The following is a 16192-nucleotide window of genomic DNA, read 5'->3' on the forward strand; positions in this document are numbered from 1 at the left end:
TTCAAGCACGTGCCATCAACTCCTGAAGTCTGAACAATCAACTCCCACCTCTCACACAAAACAGTAGCTTCTAATTGTCACAACAGGCAACACTTGGCAACCTTTCTGTGGAAATCATTTCTGTCCTGAGCACAAGCAATAGCTAGAGTGTGAACTTGTAAAAAAAAGCTGGTCACCTTCTTTAAAAAAAAAATGGCCAGCTTTTTTTTTTTAATGCATTATTAGCCCCTGCCCATTTTATTTGTGCAAAACTAAACCACTAGCTAATTAAAACTCCTAGAAATTGGTATCACAGCTTTCTAAACTGAACTTCTAAACTTTGGGAAGGGGGTGCTTTGCATGCTGAAGATCCTGGGTTCAATTCATGGCAACTCCAGGTAGGGATGGGGAAGATTCCTCTCTAACAGCTGCTGCCAATCAGCGTAGAAAATACTGTGTGAGACTCTTGACTAGCTATCAGGCAGGTTCCCATGTTCTTAAATCATTGAGAGCCTTGACTTCTGTAGGGAAGTCACAGTTCAGCAACAGATTGAGATGGTACCACAAAATGCTATACAGAGATTTCAAATGTGCGGTGTTCACAGCTTATTTATTTTTTTAAATCCTATCTTTCAGGGCTACACTTGACTAGCCGTTGTTTCATGCTACGCAAAAATAAATTTTAAAAATTATTACTCTTAAGATGTTCTGAAGCCTCTCAGCGTATGACACTCCTGCAATTCCAAGTAAATTGATGGGTATTAACACTCCCATTTATGCTGCTCCAGATCTGTTTTCCAGATGAGTCTATGGCTGATTGACAAGATGACAACAAATGACAATCACATTTGAGCAGGAGAAATAAAAAACATTCTGCACATTTTATTTAAACTTTGACCACATCTTAGTTTTCCATCTGATTTTGTTGGAAGACAGGGGGGAAGTCTGGCTTGGGATGTTTCACCTCTAACTCAGAAAAACATGACATGTAATATATGATACTAGGACCCATATGTCAACGTCTTTGCGAAATCCACCCCATCATCCCAGTCCAAAACTGCCAAACAACACTAGGGCTGGGCCCAAGAATCCAAACCTCACTGGTGGTTTCCCAAGAGTCACATCCGCACTATACAGTTAAAGCACTCTTATATCACTTTAAACAGTCATGGCATCCCCCAAATCATCCTGGGAACTGTAGTATGTTGGTGCTGACCCATGTTAGGAGACTCCCTATTCCCCTCACAGAGCTACAATCCCCAGAGTGGTTTAACAATCAATCCCTCTTCCCAGGGAACTTTTTGAACGGAGTTCTGCCAGGGGAATAAGGATCTCCTAACACCTCAGCCCCCCTTGTTAAAAGTGGTATAAGAGTGCTTTAAATGTGTGGTGGCGGATGTAGCCTGAAAGTAAATGTGGCTTGGAGGAAGTGCCACGTTCGGAGTTAACCACGCAGCTAGCCGGGGTGGGTGGGTGTATTGGGGCTGTGTCCAAAGGAGAAAACCTAACCTCTCTCCCCTCCCCCCCCAATCTGTAGCCCCAATCCAAACCGGGCCCCTCGTGGCTTCTTTTCCAGCTAGAAAGCCAATGCCAGCAGCTCCAAACACAGAGATCCGCATCATGTTTGGTATGGACCCAAATAAACCTGGCAAGAAAAACAATGTCGAGTGCCATGGTATTAAAAGGTACGATCCTTTGAGTCTAGAGGCTGAGGTGTCAGCTCAATGGCCAGCCTCCAGATTCTGAAATGGGTCCACCTTTCTCTGACATTTTGCAGGCCCTGCTTGACAACCACAGCCAGCAAGCCGGGGCAACGTTACTTGCTCCCCAATTGACCCACACTCTCCCATACTCAATCTTTGCCTTCCTGCCTCCTTAACTGCCGCCAGCATGATTTATAAAACAGGCTTAATCCCCTATTGGACTTGGCGACTGATCACATTGCCATCTGTGGGTAGCCAGGCCTCAGACCCTACCAGAGGAACAACTTCCTATCAACCTGGCTCCTGACAGAACTAGTATGACGAGGCCTTCTCTCTTAAGAGTCATAAGAGCTGGGAATACCTCAGAGGTCATTTAGTCCAACCCACTGCTCTAGGTAGTACGTGCGCTGCAGCATGCAACCACAGCATTCCTGGCAGATGGCAATTGGGCAGCAGCTCTGAACAGCTCCAGTGAATGAGCCCATTGCCTGTCGATGCTGTCTGTTCCTCTGTCGAACTGCTTGCGGCATTAGGCTGTTTGTCCTACTGTTAGCCAAAATCTGCTTCCCTGCAATTTCTATCCATTTTCCACCACTTTGCTTCTGCCCTCTTCCGGCAGCAGAAAGGGCACTTTCTGCTGAATGGCCCTCCTTGAATGAAAATTATAGGTCTCTGAAGCATTTCCTTAGCTTCACACTGAGAGAAGGGAGAAGGGAATCCTCAGGTGGAAATTTTTGTATAGGCCGCGTTTCAAAAACTACTGGCCCCAGAATAGGAAAATCAGCAGTAGTATATTTACAACAGACAGACAAAAACAACCTTCACACACATTTTTGTGCTTTGAACATTCATACAAAATATATAATTTATTCATCATTGCATCTGTTCTGCTCATGCACCTGCAGTGGAGGATCCATTTCTTTATATAAAATGCTAGAACCTTGTTAAGAATCTTCATAGTGGTTGTTTTTTGCAGAAAAAAACACAGCTATTTGGGGGGGGTATTTTGGGGAAACAACTGGAGGGTGTCTGCCTAGCATGGTACCAAGATTTGGCGAGGGGCTGCAGCTCAGTGGTAGAGCGCAGGGTTTGCATGCAGAAGGTCCCTCTTTCCATCCTTGGCATCGGGGAAAGATCGCAGCTCAGAGGCAGAGCATCTCCTTCGTGTGCATGCAGAAGCTCTCCAGGTCCAATCCCCACCGTCTGACAGGGCTGGGAAAGAGCCCCGCCTGAAACTCTGAAGAGCCACTGCCAGTCAGTGTAGGCAGTACTGAGCTAGATGGACCAATGGTCTGACCCTGTACAAGGAAGTTCTGTGTGCTCCATATCGCCATATTGTTTTAAATTGTTTTTTAAAAGATGTCTTTTAAATAGTATTTGTTTTTAGTTACTGTAAACCGCCCAGAGAGCTTCGGCTATGGGGCGGTATACAAGCATAATAAATAAATAAATTAGGAGGATTGCGTCACAGGCGACGTGGATGGCCTCCACCCGAGACCCTGGAAAGAGCCACCCGCCAGAGCAGACAATACTGGTTTAGATGGACTGATCTAGATTAAAACAGCTTCCTTGTTCCAGTATGCCTGTACTGCACTGCTGAGGACCCTCCCAAGAAATTTCTTCTGCGCAACGATGGGTTGTATCCCACTATGTCCTACTCAGAGTAGACCCACTGCAATTAATGAACCCACGTTAGTCATGTCCATTGACTTCAATGGGTTTACTCTAATGCTAGTCATATTCAACCCTACACTTTTTTTTGGTCTGTCACGGTTTTTCAAACACAATTTGTGGGGAAACTCTGGGCTTCTCAGGAGCTTAATCGGGGCTCTGCACTGGAATCGTAGACAGGATTCCCTGGAAGGCAGGTGAGGGTTGAGGACAGCCCTCCCAGTGCCCTCCTGCAAACTAAATAACCATTCCTAGAATCTTCCTTTTGGTATTTTTGCTACTCCCTTTCCTCTCCTGCAGTCTTCCTCTCTTCTGTTGGTCCTCCTCCTGTCTCCCTTCCTCAGCTTTCTCTGCCACTTATAAAGCAGGAATCCCTCTCCACTGCCTCTTGTTTCTCCATTTCTATGCTCCTTCAATCCACCTGGGCTTAACTCCAGACAGCTGGAGTGGGTGAGTGGGGAGAGCCTCACTGTCTACCTTAGACTCATTGCACAACCCATTTCCTGAATTTTGTAAAGTAGTTTGTCTTGCTCCTGAGATTTGATTAGAGTAGTCCTCAGCATCACCAGCTAGCATCCTGACTGAAGAGAGAGTACTGCTTGCAAGGACACCCCAGAACCTCTGCAGTTGAGGGTTCATTGGCCAGCAAGCCAATATGGACAATGTACCCTGGAGCTACGAAAACCACTGATCTAGTGTATGAAATACATGGATAATCCATGAGGGGTTAGTTTCGCCCACAACGCACTCCCGAGGCACACATTTGCGATACCTTTGAACTTCTTTATGCTAACATTGAGTTTACCTGAAAAGGGGGAAAATATGTATACATTCATGTAGGTGCCCTTTCTCAACTGTTCCATGTGTTTCTTAGGAGAAGGAAAAAAGGTCAAAACAGCAAAAATCAGAAGGGGCAAAAGATCATCATCGCCAATGAAACAATCATCAGTTACTGGGAAGGCATGGTGGGAATCGTAGAGAACGTTTAAGACTGCTCATCAAAGTCATACCTGACCAGTTTGGTATTCGCTCCAACCCTAGGAAGACTAAGTTACACAACAAAGAGATATTTTTGGTTCAACCTGGTAATAATGCTTGTGTTGTGACAAACATGAAGCTTTGCATTTCTTGCCAAGGAGCGACTAAGGTTTGCATATACAGAATCTGGGGAGATGTGACCCACGTCAACACACCAGGGCTGAGTGAAATGTTACAAGCCTCCAGTCTAGGCTGCTGAAAAAGGGCTTCCATGGAGTGGTCTGAAAAGCCTCTCACCCCGTTCTAGCCTTTATGGGCTGGTTCAGATGCTGATGTGCATGGCAAGTGCTTGTGTGTAATAATGGTGGAGTCGGCGCATGCTCCTGCCTCCACCACAACAAATAATCCATATGATACGGGTGCTCAACGTGGAGGCCTGTGTATGTGGCTACTCAAATTGCGCTATTTATTCCCCACAATAATAAAAGAAAGGAAAACAAGAGGAGGAAATGTCACTTGACTCAGGATTTACATGTTCAGGCATCCACATGGAGCATTCATTTCACACATTAAAACAGATCAGGAGTGGGGACACTTTTTCAGCCTAGGGGCCACATTCCCTTCTAAGCAATCTTCCAGGGGCCACATGACAGTTGTGGGTGGGGGCCAGGGGCAGAAGTGGATGGAAAAACAAATGCATGCAAATGTCACCTTTGTACCGAAGGTCGCTTCCTACACACCCTTCTCTAACTTCCACCCAGACAATTAAGAGGCAGTATCAGAGTTCAAGGACAAATTCTAGCCAGAGGGTGCAAAGCAGCCAGTAAGCGGTGTGCCTGGGGAAGGTGTATGGCCTGGAGAGAATCCTGAAGGCCAGATAGGAAAGCTGCATTTACCCCTGGCCTGAGGTTCTCCATCCTTGGGAGTAAAAGTCCCAGCATGAGGGGTGCAGCATGTGGGGCAAATACCACAGGATGGCAGAGGGACAGGATGTAGGAAGCAGGGCCATCTGACAACAGTGCAGGAGGCCAGGCCTCCAGATGGGGTCTGTCCCAGGCTAGGATCTGGGATGAGGAATTTGGCTGCAAAGCAAGGCCAGGACGGGGTGTTCCTGGAGAGAGGGTGTGGCCTGATACAGAAGCTTAGAGGGTTGTGCTTGAGCGCTGGGCAGAACACAGACTTGCTCTTCCAGCCCATGCAAGGCTTTGTAACTGGGTGGTAGCCAGTGCTAACTGTGCTCCGAGTAGACCCACTGAGACCAAGAGACATGGGTAGCAGACAGGAGATTCATTTATTTCAGCAGGTCTACCTTGAAGAGGAGTTGGATACAACCCAGAAAATTCAACCAGCATATGAATCTTTGTGTGCCTGTGCATATAGATTTTCTTTATTTTTGCTTCTGTGGAGGGTGTGCTAAGTGGTTTGCAGAAACTATTCCAGCCCTCATTTTTACAAATCCATGAGCCTGTTGCTCGGCCACACGCAAATACTCCTCTTTTTTTTTTTTAACTTTCTTCTAAAGCATGGAAAAGTATTCAAAGAAAAAAAAATAAAACATTTTTTCTTTTCTTTCCTTTTTTTTTACTATGGCAGTAATACCTGATTTAGTTACAAGACACAGGGACAAAACAACCTGACTATTTTGCAAAAGGATTAAAAGTGGCACATCTCCTCACACAATAAGTGTGCACATGACTGAAAAATTTTGGAATTCTGAACAAAAGCAGATTTCCTAATAAATTAATAAAACTGAACAAAAATCTCATATAAAACAAAATCCAAATAATTATTTTTAAAGTCAATGTAAAACCTTCAGGAACGATTCTCTCTTCATATATATAGATAGATAGATAGATATAATGTCCTGAATATTTTTTTAAATAAAATTTCTCTTAGGAAAAGAAAGAAGGAAAACAAGCAAGGTTGGACTCTGATCCTGGGAGAACTGGTTCAAGCTAGTTGCTAGATTCAGGGACTCAGGTAAGGATCTCATGCAAGAGGTTTGTAGCAGCAGTATGTGGGGAGGGGCTTGTGCCCTAAGACAGTGGTTCCCAAAAGTTTCCCTGCACAGACCACTCGAAAATTGCTGATGGCCTTTGTGGACCACTTAAGGATTTGCCTACATATAGTAGCAACTGTAATGCACTGTGCCAGATGTTGTATAATGTTGAATTGTATTTTCACACAAACATGCCACGAACCACCTGAATGAAGCTCACAGACTACTGATAGTCTGCGCACTTCAGTTTGGGAACCCCTGCCCTAAGAAAACCAATGGGGAAGCCATCTTTATTGTCCCGCTGTACCCAGTTTGGTTGCACGTCCTTCATACAATGAAGATTGCAAAGGAACCACTCAGCGCTCACTCCTGCCCAGTATCTGCCATATGTTTACGGACAGAACTAGACACAGCAAAGTATACAGGCCTGCCACTGAAAATGTCCCCCTGTTGATCCCCAGTCCCTGGGAATGTGTAGTAATGGAAATGTGTGACGCAGTATCACAACATTGTGAGGTTCCTTGCTCCCTCTGAGGGTGTCATGCATTGGAAAGGGCCAAGAACCGGGGTGAGGAGCAGGTGGGCTGTCAGTCCAAGTGGGCTTGGGTTGTTCAAGGTCCACGGCAGCAAATCTGGGAACAGAAGCAGGAGATGAAGCCAAGGAAATGTCAGCAGCCAAGTTGTTCAGAATGAGGAATAAATTCTGAAGTTGGCCCTCGGGGGACACACACCGACGGAATGCTCACGCTGGCTGCTACTGCAGCCTAGGTGGCGCCACTGAACCACAGAGTTGTGTGGGAAAGCGTGGCAGTGGCAAAGGAAGGAATGTGCTGGAATGAGCCTGAGAACTGGGAGCCTCACTCCAAGACCAGTCTCCGTCCAGCAGAGTGGGAGCCAGTGATGTGAAGAAGGGGCATGTCGTGATGGAGGTCACACCACCCATTTCCATTATTACACATTACGAGGGGGAAGTCAGCATGGAGTTTGTGTGCCAGTGACAGCCCTTTGTCCTTTCGTCCTGACTAGTCCCACGGTATTATGTCAAAGCTGGAAGGAGCATCAAGTGGTTTCTCTCTGAGCATCCACAAGTTCTCGGAGGATCAGAGTTGTACTCAACAGAAAAATTATCTCACAGACTTAAAAGCATGCCCAGCAAGCACAGCCTTGTAAGACTAACCTAAAATTTGGAAAGGGAAAAACAACAACAGAAATTGTTACTAGATCAACCTGGTTTGAAAGTTCACAGCTGTGTACTACAAAGTGTAATAATTATTTCTTCTTTTTTCGGCCCATACAAAAATAACATATTGCAACTCAAAAGTGCATATTTTTTGTTTTTAAAATAAACAGTTGACTGTGGGTATTTTTTTTTATCAAATAAAATATTTACACCATTTTGGTTTCCAGAGTCAGAAACGCTCTTCATGCTATCACCATGGGGACATCATCTGAAAAGCCCGTGATCATCGGTGCTTCGTCGTCCTCATCTCCTGGGAATTAAACACATTCATTTCAATGCACATAAAGAAACCATGGACTTGGAAGACAAATCAAAGGTCATCTAGTCTAACCCTCTGCCAATGCAGGAAATCCTCTACTACAGCCCCCCAACCATTGCTTAAAGATCTATCACATTCCACTGTTCCACCAGGAAATTATTCCTAATGTTTAATCCAGTATTCCCCACTTTCGGATGTTTTGGACTTCATCTGTCATCAACCCCAGTCGGCCTGATCAATGGTAAGCGACAATAAGAATTGTAGTCCAAGTGAATCTGGAGGGCACCAGGTTGGGGAAGTCTGGTTTATAGTCTCTGTTCTTTTTCCTTGTAATTTGAATCTGTTGGTTCAGTTTCTACCCTCTGGAGCAACATCATCTATGTGAATACAAGGAACACAGTACTTCAAGCAACACCTCTCCTCATATGAACCAGCCTGTAACTCTGCAGTCTTCATCAGATGCCCTTCTCCATGTGCCCCACCCAAGAACGAGCCCTTCTCAGTGGTGGCCCTCCCATCTGTGGAATGTTCTCTATAGGGAGATGCACCTGGCACCATCATTGCCAGTCTTTAGGCACAAGGCTGAAACTTTTTCGTTCATTCAGGCCTTTGATAATAAAGTTGCCTCCTATGCTGGTGCTCATCTTGTAGTGGGGTATGCAGGACATTAACATATTATTTTGCATTGTTCATTGTTTTACACTTTTCTGTTTTTAAACGGCTTTTTAACTGTTGTATTTTATCTTAAGTCGCTTTAATACCTTTTCTTTTGTATAAAGCGACTGACAAATAGAATAAATAAATATATAGCGGATAAGAAAAAAATCAACTCATTTGAAATGTGGTGTTGGAAGAGAGCTTTGTGGATATCATGGACCGCGAAAAAGACAGATATTTAAACCAGAACTATCACTAGAAACTAAAATGATGAAACTGAGGTTATCATACTTTGGACACATCATGAGAAGACATGATTCACTAGAAAAGACAATCATGCTGGGAAAAACAGAAGGGAGTAGAAAAAGAGGAAGGCCGAACAAGAGATGGATTGATTCCATAAAGGAAGCCACAGACCTGACCTTACAAGATCTGAAGAGGGTGACTTGACACATGCTTTTGGAGGTCACTGATTCATAGGGTTGTCATAAGACATAATTGACTTGAAGGCACAGAACCACAACCATAGCCCTTCAAAATACAGCCCTTCAAATAGATGGCCATCACATTGCCTCTTAATCGCCTCTTCTCCAGGCTAAACATACCCAACTCCTTCAACCTTTCCTCACAGATCTTGGGCCCCCAAGCCCCTCACCATCTTTGTCACCCTACCACAAACACATTCCAGACAAGAAACATGTTGACAACGGGGAGAACGATCTCCTCGTGGACCTCCGCAACTAAACTTATCTTGCAAATGTTTGAAGTGGCCCACGATGCCAGATTTGGGCCTGTTACTTCCACACCTACATGCACTGTAAATAAAAAATGCTGCGATGGAAGCACATAAGGACTAATTGACAAACCCAGTTTGCAACCGAGCTGCCATTAATGTCTGCAAGCTTAACACAATCTGGCAGTCATCGCCCTCATGAGCTCTGCCCACTTAAGATCGTATCTGAGACTTTAAGAAAAAGGTATCACCTACCTAAATCGTCACCCGACGAGAATATTGCTGAGCCCAGTCGGGAGCTGTAGTGGCTATTAGCAAAAGCTGTGAAGCTGTTCTGAAGTCTTCTGTGCCGCATGTACAAGATAACAAACCCTATGCCCACAGTCACTAGCAAGAGGAATAATATCGGTACGACGATGGCAGCAACATCTGTAGATTTGCCCATCGTAGATGCAGCAGGATCTCCACCTAAAGGAAGAAAGGAAAGAAACATGAGTAGTGTCCCACTGAACTATTCTGCTACAGTAAGGGGTTTTAACCGTGTAATGGAACTTTCTCAGCCTCTCCTCTGCTCATGTGTGTCCTCTATGTACCCCCTAAATCTGCTCTGGGGGTTCCCCCAACCGGCCAGAACAGATTTATGGGGAGGCGGGCATGGGAATAGGAGAGGGCGGGGAAGTTCCATTGCAGCTAAAACTCCTTGTGCTAGCAGTTTAGTTGGATGCCACTCAATAAATATAAAAATTAAGGGTGACATTCAATGCTAATCCTACTCTGAGTACACCTAATGAAGTTAATGGACATGACTAATTTAGTTTCATTAGTTTCAATGGATTGTATTCAGCTAAGTCCTACCCAGTGTAGACCCAATGAAATTAATTAACCTAAGTTAGTCATGTCTATTAACTTAAATGGGTCTATTCTGAGTAGGACTAGTGTTGACTACCACCCAACTGGTCTACTCTAAGTTTAATATAATCCTAACATTCTGTTCTCTGGGCATCTCACAAGGATATATTGATATAAAACAATATTAGTAAAATATTATAAAATCAATATTAGCATTACAAATTCCTGTGGGATTAGAAAAATACACTTTGAAAGTGTGGAGAACTGATTTATAAGGCTTTCTGAAATATATTTGTGGTGTTTACAGGTTCAGCTAGAACCAAGATTATTGTTTGCAACCTGCATTTTGTTTATACCGAAACATGGATTGAGCCTTTCTATGTCCTCAGAATGATGCAGGAGTTTCTTCCACATACTGCCATGGTAATAAACCTTTGGAAGCCCAGAGGCCTGGGCCAGTTCAGGGATGTCCTTCTGTACTGAAGATCAGTTGGCCAGAAAGAATGGATATGAGTGGCTAGGAAGAGCCCAAGTCCTTGTCTATGCCCATGTCATTCCAGGCTTCCAAATGTTACTGGAGTGGGTGTCGAAAGAAGCTACAGTAATACCTCAGTTAAGGAACTGAGTCCAGGAACAAAGCTCCTTTTAAGGAAGCCTTTTTGTAAGGTGAAACTGACCAACTTTGCTTGGCTGTGGATAAACTTTCAAGCCTGTGCCTTTGCTTTAAAGTGAAACTCACTAACTTGTGTCTTTGCTTAAAAAAGGTAAAGGTGTCCCCGCACTTATAGTGCGTGTTGTTTCCGACTCTTAGGGTGACGTCTTGCAACATTTACTAGGCAGACCGTATATATGGGGTGGGATTGCCAGTTCCATCCCTGGCCTTTCTTTACCCCCAGCATATGCCGGGTACTCATTTTACCGACCACGGATGGATGGAAGGCTGAGTGGACCTCGACCCCTTTTACCAGAGATTCGACTTCCTCCTTCCGCTGGAATTGAACTCCGGCCATGAGCAGAGCTTCAGCTGCGTTACCGCCGCTTACCACTCTGCACCACAGAGGATCTTTGCTTAGCTATCAATAAACTGATAAACCAGTGCCTTTGTTTTGCTAGGGTGAAACTGACTAGCATGTGCCTTTGTTTTGCTAGCGTGAAACTGACTAGCATGTGCCTTTGTTTTGCTAGGGTGAAACTGACTAGCATGTGCCTTTGTTTTGCTAGGGTGAAACTGACTAGCATGTGCCTTTGTTTTGCTAGGGTGAAACTGACTAGCATGTGCCTTTGTTTTGCTAGGGTGAAACTGACTAGCATGTGCCTTTGTTTTGCTAGGGTGAAACTGACTAGCATGTGCCTTTGTTTTGCTAGGGTGAAACTGACTAGCATGTGCCTTTGTTTTGCTAGGATGAAACTGACCAGCATGTGCCTTTGTTTTGCTAGGGTGAAACTGACTAGCATGTGTCTGCTTTGCAGTAAAGAGATCTCTTGCTTTCTCTCAGGGCTGGGGAGGAAACAATCCAATGTGATTCAGATGGGGAGGGGGAGGCACTCTTTAAAGCCCCTGTTGAAGCTGCCCCCACCATCTATGAATGGGCATAGGAACCTATTCCTATTCTTTCCATGTTATTCCTACATTTGGTACCAAAGATTCTGTTAAAGAAGCAATGTCCAGGAACACGTTCACTTCATTAACTGAGGTATTATTGTACAAGGAAGCAGAAGTAAATCTGAGGGAGATCTTTTCCTTACCACTTCCTATTTCATTGTAAAGCAGCGTTGCAGCTTCCCCGCACACCTGCCCACTGTAAAGACATCTTGCTTGCACTGTGAAGGAGTAATTATGACCTATCTTCAGGTTGGAGACTTTAAAGACGGTCTCAGTGGTATTGCCCAGGTATACTGTGTTATTCGTCATGCTATCGAAAATGCGTATTTCATACCCCTGAAATTAAGAAAAACACAGAAGTAAAATAACTTAATCTGGATTGAGATTTGGGGTTGTCTCCAAACCAATTTTACTTGGAGTATAACAAATATCCCAACTCAAAAATACAAAATAGAGCTAAAGCCAGCAGCTGTGCGACAAAACTGCCTTCCGTTTTGGAGGCTGCCCTATACCGAATCAGACCATTGGTCCATCCAACTCAAGTGTTGATACTGACAGGCAGCGGCAGCTCTCCAACTAGAGATGCCTGGGATTGAACATGGGACCTTCTGCATGCACAGCAGGTGCACTACTACTGAACTGCGGCCCTCCGGATTGCTGTCCATATGTTTTAGACTACAGCTTCCATCATCCCTGACCATTAGCCACACTGGCTGGGGCTAATGGGAGCTGGAGTGCCTGTAATACCCGTAACGGGACTCTCAATAGACACCAAAGAAGGTGTCTTCTGGTTCAAGTGCTTCCCAAGGCAGGCAGGTAAGGGGGCCTCTCCTAATGATCTTGAAGCACAGGCAGGCTAATGTGGATGAAGGCAGTCCTTCAAGTATTATTATTTATTAATTACATTTTTATCCCGCTCTTCCCTCCCAGAAGGAGCCCAGGGCAGCAAACAAGTGATAAAACAACAAAAAACAGCTTTAAAACAGTTCAGTTCCTGGTGTGCATGCAAAAAGCCTGGTTGGCTGTTGCATAATAAACTGAACTGAACTTAAAAACAAAGCATCTTAAAAACAAACATCTCAAAAAGCAATTCCAACACAGACGCAGATTGGGATGAGGTCTCTACTTAAAAGGCTTGTTGAAAGAGGAAGGTCTTCAGTAGGGGCCACAAAGATAACAGAGATGGTGCCTGTCTAACATTTAAGGGGAGGGAATTCCAAAGGGTCGGTGCCACAACACTAAAGCTCTGCTTCCTAGTATGCAACAGACCTCCTGATATGGTGGTGTCTGCAGGAGGCCCTCACCTGCAGAGTGCAGTGATTGACTGGGTATATAAAGGTGAAATGATATTTCGGGTGGAGGGAGAAATACAAACTAAAGCTCACTGTCAAGTTATGCTCAGAGAAAACCATCAGGCCGTATCTGCACTACACCTTTAAGGCAGAATTATAGAACTTAAAGCAGTTGTGGTTTCCGCCAAAGAATCTTGGGAAATATAGTTTGTTAAGGAAGTTGAGCGTTGTTAGGAGACCCCTATTCCCCTCACAATGCTACAGTCCCAGAGTTCCCTGGGAAGAGGGATTGATTGTAGCTCTGTGGGGGGAATAGTAGGGAATTTCTGCTACTATTTCTTCTGAGCAAACCCCCTCCCCCCAGATTGGTAAAAGCAGCGGCCAGCAGATAAAGAATGAATTCAAATCAATACCAGCCTGTTAGGCTGATGGAACGCTTTTGAACCAGCACCGGCCAATGGATCCCATCCCTACCCGATAGTGATTGTAACTTACCCGGCTTTCATTGAACTGACTTTCTTTTAAAGCTAAACTCTTCCAAAACAACAAGATATGGTCGTTTTCTGCTATAATCTTTAAGGCATCTGGTGCGGCCAGGGCAACTGCAAAGGAAGAGGAAAGGGGCAAAACATTTAGGCAAACAGCAGCCTGTCCACCAGTCTTGCTCAGTTCTTTGAAATGCATATAAATACAAAGAGTCGTATCCAATGCACCTGTTATTGCAAGGATTTATGCTTGCGTGATAGAACTTTCCTCCTCTCTCCTCCCCCACCCTCCCCAAATCTACTCAGGAGGATTGAGGGAATCGCTAAGAACAGATTTGGGGGCATGTGGGGGTGGGGGTGGAGGTTCTGTTGCGCAAGCGTAAATCCTTGAGTTAACAAAACAAATTACTTAGCACTACACTGGATACAACCCAATGTGCAATACACATGAGATTCCTACATTTGTCTACTCCGAACTAAGCCCTCTTAGGTTCAATGGGGCTTACTCCCAGGTAAGTGAGGACAGGATTGCAGCCTTTGGAAAGAAAAGAGGGAAGTACAAATTCAGCATGGTCCTCTTATTCTATTACTTTTCTCAGGCAGGTATTAGATGTGCCATTGCTTACCTGTGCTAATCTTTAAACTGGCTTCTTTGCTCATGTTTCCCAGCTGAACAATGATATGGTACTTCCCACCAGGTTCCAGCTTTTTGATGGTATATTCCACAGTGCTGTTGCGAGTTTTCACTTTGTAGATTTTGTCTGTTTTCCTTACTAAATCTTTCACTGCTACAGCATATAACTGAAGGGAACAACATTGTACATTGTGAATAGTGAGCACTCCTTCCCACGTCTCACATCTCTTCTAGAGTATATGAGATGCTAAACACAATTCTACGTTAAGAGCTCAGTCAAGGTGCATGCCTGGAAAGGGTTGCAGCCTTACCAGCAATTATACTGGTGATTATACTGATGCAAGCTGACATCCTATTCTTAGCCAATATCCTATGATCTTTTTGGACTATGAAGAAAATGACCATTTGCAGGTGCGATGTGAATCGAACCCACGCCTGCAAATGGACTTCAAAAGGGCTGATTGGCACAAAGAGTGAGCCCCTTTGAAGTTGTCACCTGTCATAATGATGTCAGATGACTGACAGGTGGGCCCCAGGGGGGGTATGGGAGGCAAAGATTCAGTTCACTGGTTGGATCCAGCCCCCCACCCATTTTACGGCAACAAGCAGAGTCTGAAACCTTGTCTTGAAGTCAGCTTATTTCCCTAAACCACAGTTAGCAGAAATTGCAGATTGTCTGGGTTCAGACCTAATGAGTAACCGCGGTTAAGTGAAAATGGGCATAAAAGCTGACTTTGTTTTATTTATTAATATACATTTAGCCCACTTTTTGCCACTCAAAGCCATGTACAACTGTACACAATACAAAAGCTGAAAACCCAACAATACAATCGTTACCTACTTAAAATCCATTTCTATTCAAGTTTCACAGATGAGCATGCCACACAATAAAATAGTCAGCTTAAAACAACATTCAATTTACAGATCTTAATTAGCTCCCAAAGGCTATAGTAAAAAGTAAGTTTCAAAGCCCATTTAAAATTACAGAGGGATGGGGCTTGACTGACAATTTCCTTTTGTGGCAAAGCTGGAGGGGGAAAGGAGGGAGCATGTGAGTTTTGGCCTTGGGCATGTAACATCAAACCATTGTTCAGTGTTACATGTGAACCAGGACTGTACTTCTGCCTAAACTTTCCCCCTCATAACTGCTGCTTTTGTGACTAGCAATTAAACGAGCTTTTCTCTGCTCTTTTTTTCTACACATTAAAAAAAAAAGCACCCTGTGAAATCTTTCATAAAAGTTGCAAATGCAGGCGATTCTCAACCAATCAGAGCACAAATCTTACCATATCTTGGTCAGGAGAATCATAAGGTGACTCCCACTTGATGACTGCAAAGCTTTTTGCCAGGTGCACAGAATGAAGGTGCCGAGGGGGGAGGCGGTTGTCAGGAATCATCTTCACTACAATGTAATCGGAAGGTGGTCCTTGGTACGGGGATATCACACGTACCTTAAGAAGGTCAGCAGTTGTTAGTCACTTACACAGCTGTTTTAACATGCCTCTCTGTCTCCTTATATAACCTATAACTCAATGGAGTAACACTGTCACTTGATTACAGAAAGGCTACTTGACAGTATAACTTTTTTTAAAAAAAAATTTAAAAAGTTTTTATCTTATTACAAGGTCGTATCAGCAAAATTGTGATGTTTGGTCTGGAAGCTACAACTAGCGTACAATGCAGCAGCCCAGCTGCTGATGGAAGCTTCCCATCAACGGTATATACTCCTGTGCTTAAAGATCTGTAATGGTTGCCTATATGCTACTGAGGCAAATTCAAGATCTTACCGTTAGATACATTCTAGATAAATTCCAGATGCATGCACAAAGTGAACCATCTTAATTAAACAAAAAATATCTCTCTGGAAACAGATTGAAACCAAGTCTGATTGGCTTTATGACAGGGGTAGCCCAGGTGTTGCTTGACTAATCATTTCTGGCCATTGGCCATGCTGCCGGGACTGATGGAAGTTTTAGTCCAACATCTGGAAGGCAGCAGGCTGGTCATCCCTGCAGTATGATGATATCACTGTGAGCGGGAAGGAGGACTATTTTTCAAATAAAACTTAGTACTGAAGTGGCAGCCACTCTAGTCTGCAAACAGCAGTGAA

General features: G+C 44.2%; 1 protein-coding gene across 3 annotated transcripts in view; it reads right to left on the reverse strand.

Annotated features, from left to right (window-relative positions):
• Positions 1-5582: 5582 nt before the first annotated feature.
• The window catches only part of SORL1 (sortilin related receptor 1), a 135155-nt gene continuing 124545 nt past the window's right edge, over positions 5583-16192 (reverse strand). For all 3 annotated transcript variants that reach the window (XM_061592616.1, XM_061592617.1, XM_061592615.1), the window contains 6 exons: positions 15369-15533; positions 14075-14249; positions 13459-13565; positions 11815-12007; positions 9475-9687; positions 5583-7820 (listed from right to left, as the gene is read on the reverse strand). In XM_061592616.1, coding sequence (XP_061448600.1) covers positions 7753-7820; positions 9475-9687; positions 11815-12007; positions 13459-13565; positions 14075-14249; positions 15369-15533 — 921 coding nt within the window. In that variant the 3' untranslated portion in view covers positions 5583-7752. The remainder of the gene's footprint in view (positions 7821-9474; positions 9688-11814; positions 12008-13458; positions 13566-14074; positions 14250-15368; positions 15534-16192) is intronic.

The sequence above is a fragment of the Rhineura floridana genome, chromosome 12 (assembly GCF_030035675.1).
Source record: "Rhineura floridana isolate rRhiFlo1 chromosome 12, rRhiFlo1.hap2, whole genome shotgun sequence".
NCBI lineage: Eukaryota > Metazoa > Chordata > Lepidosauria > Squamata > Rhineuridae > Rhineura > Rhineura floridana.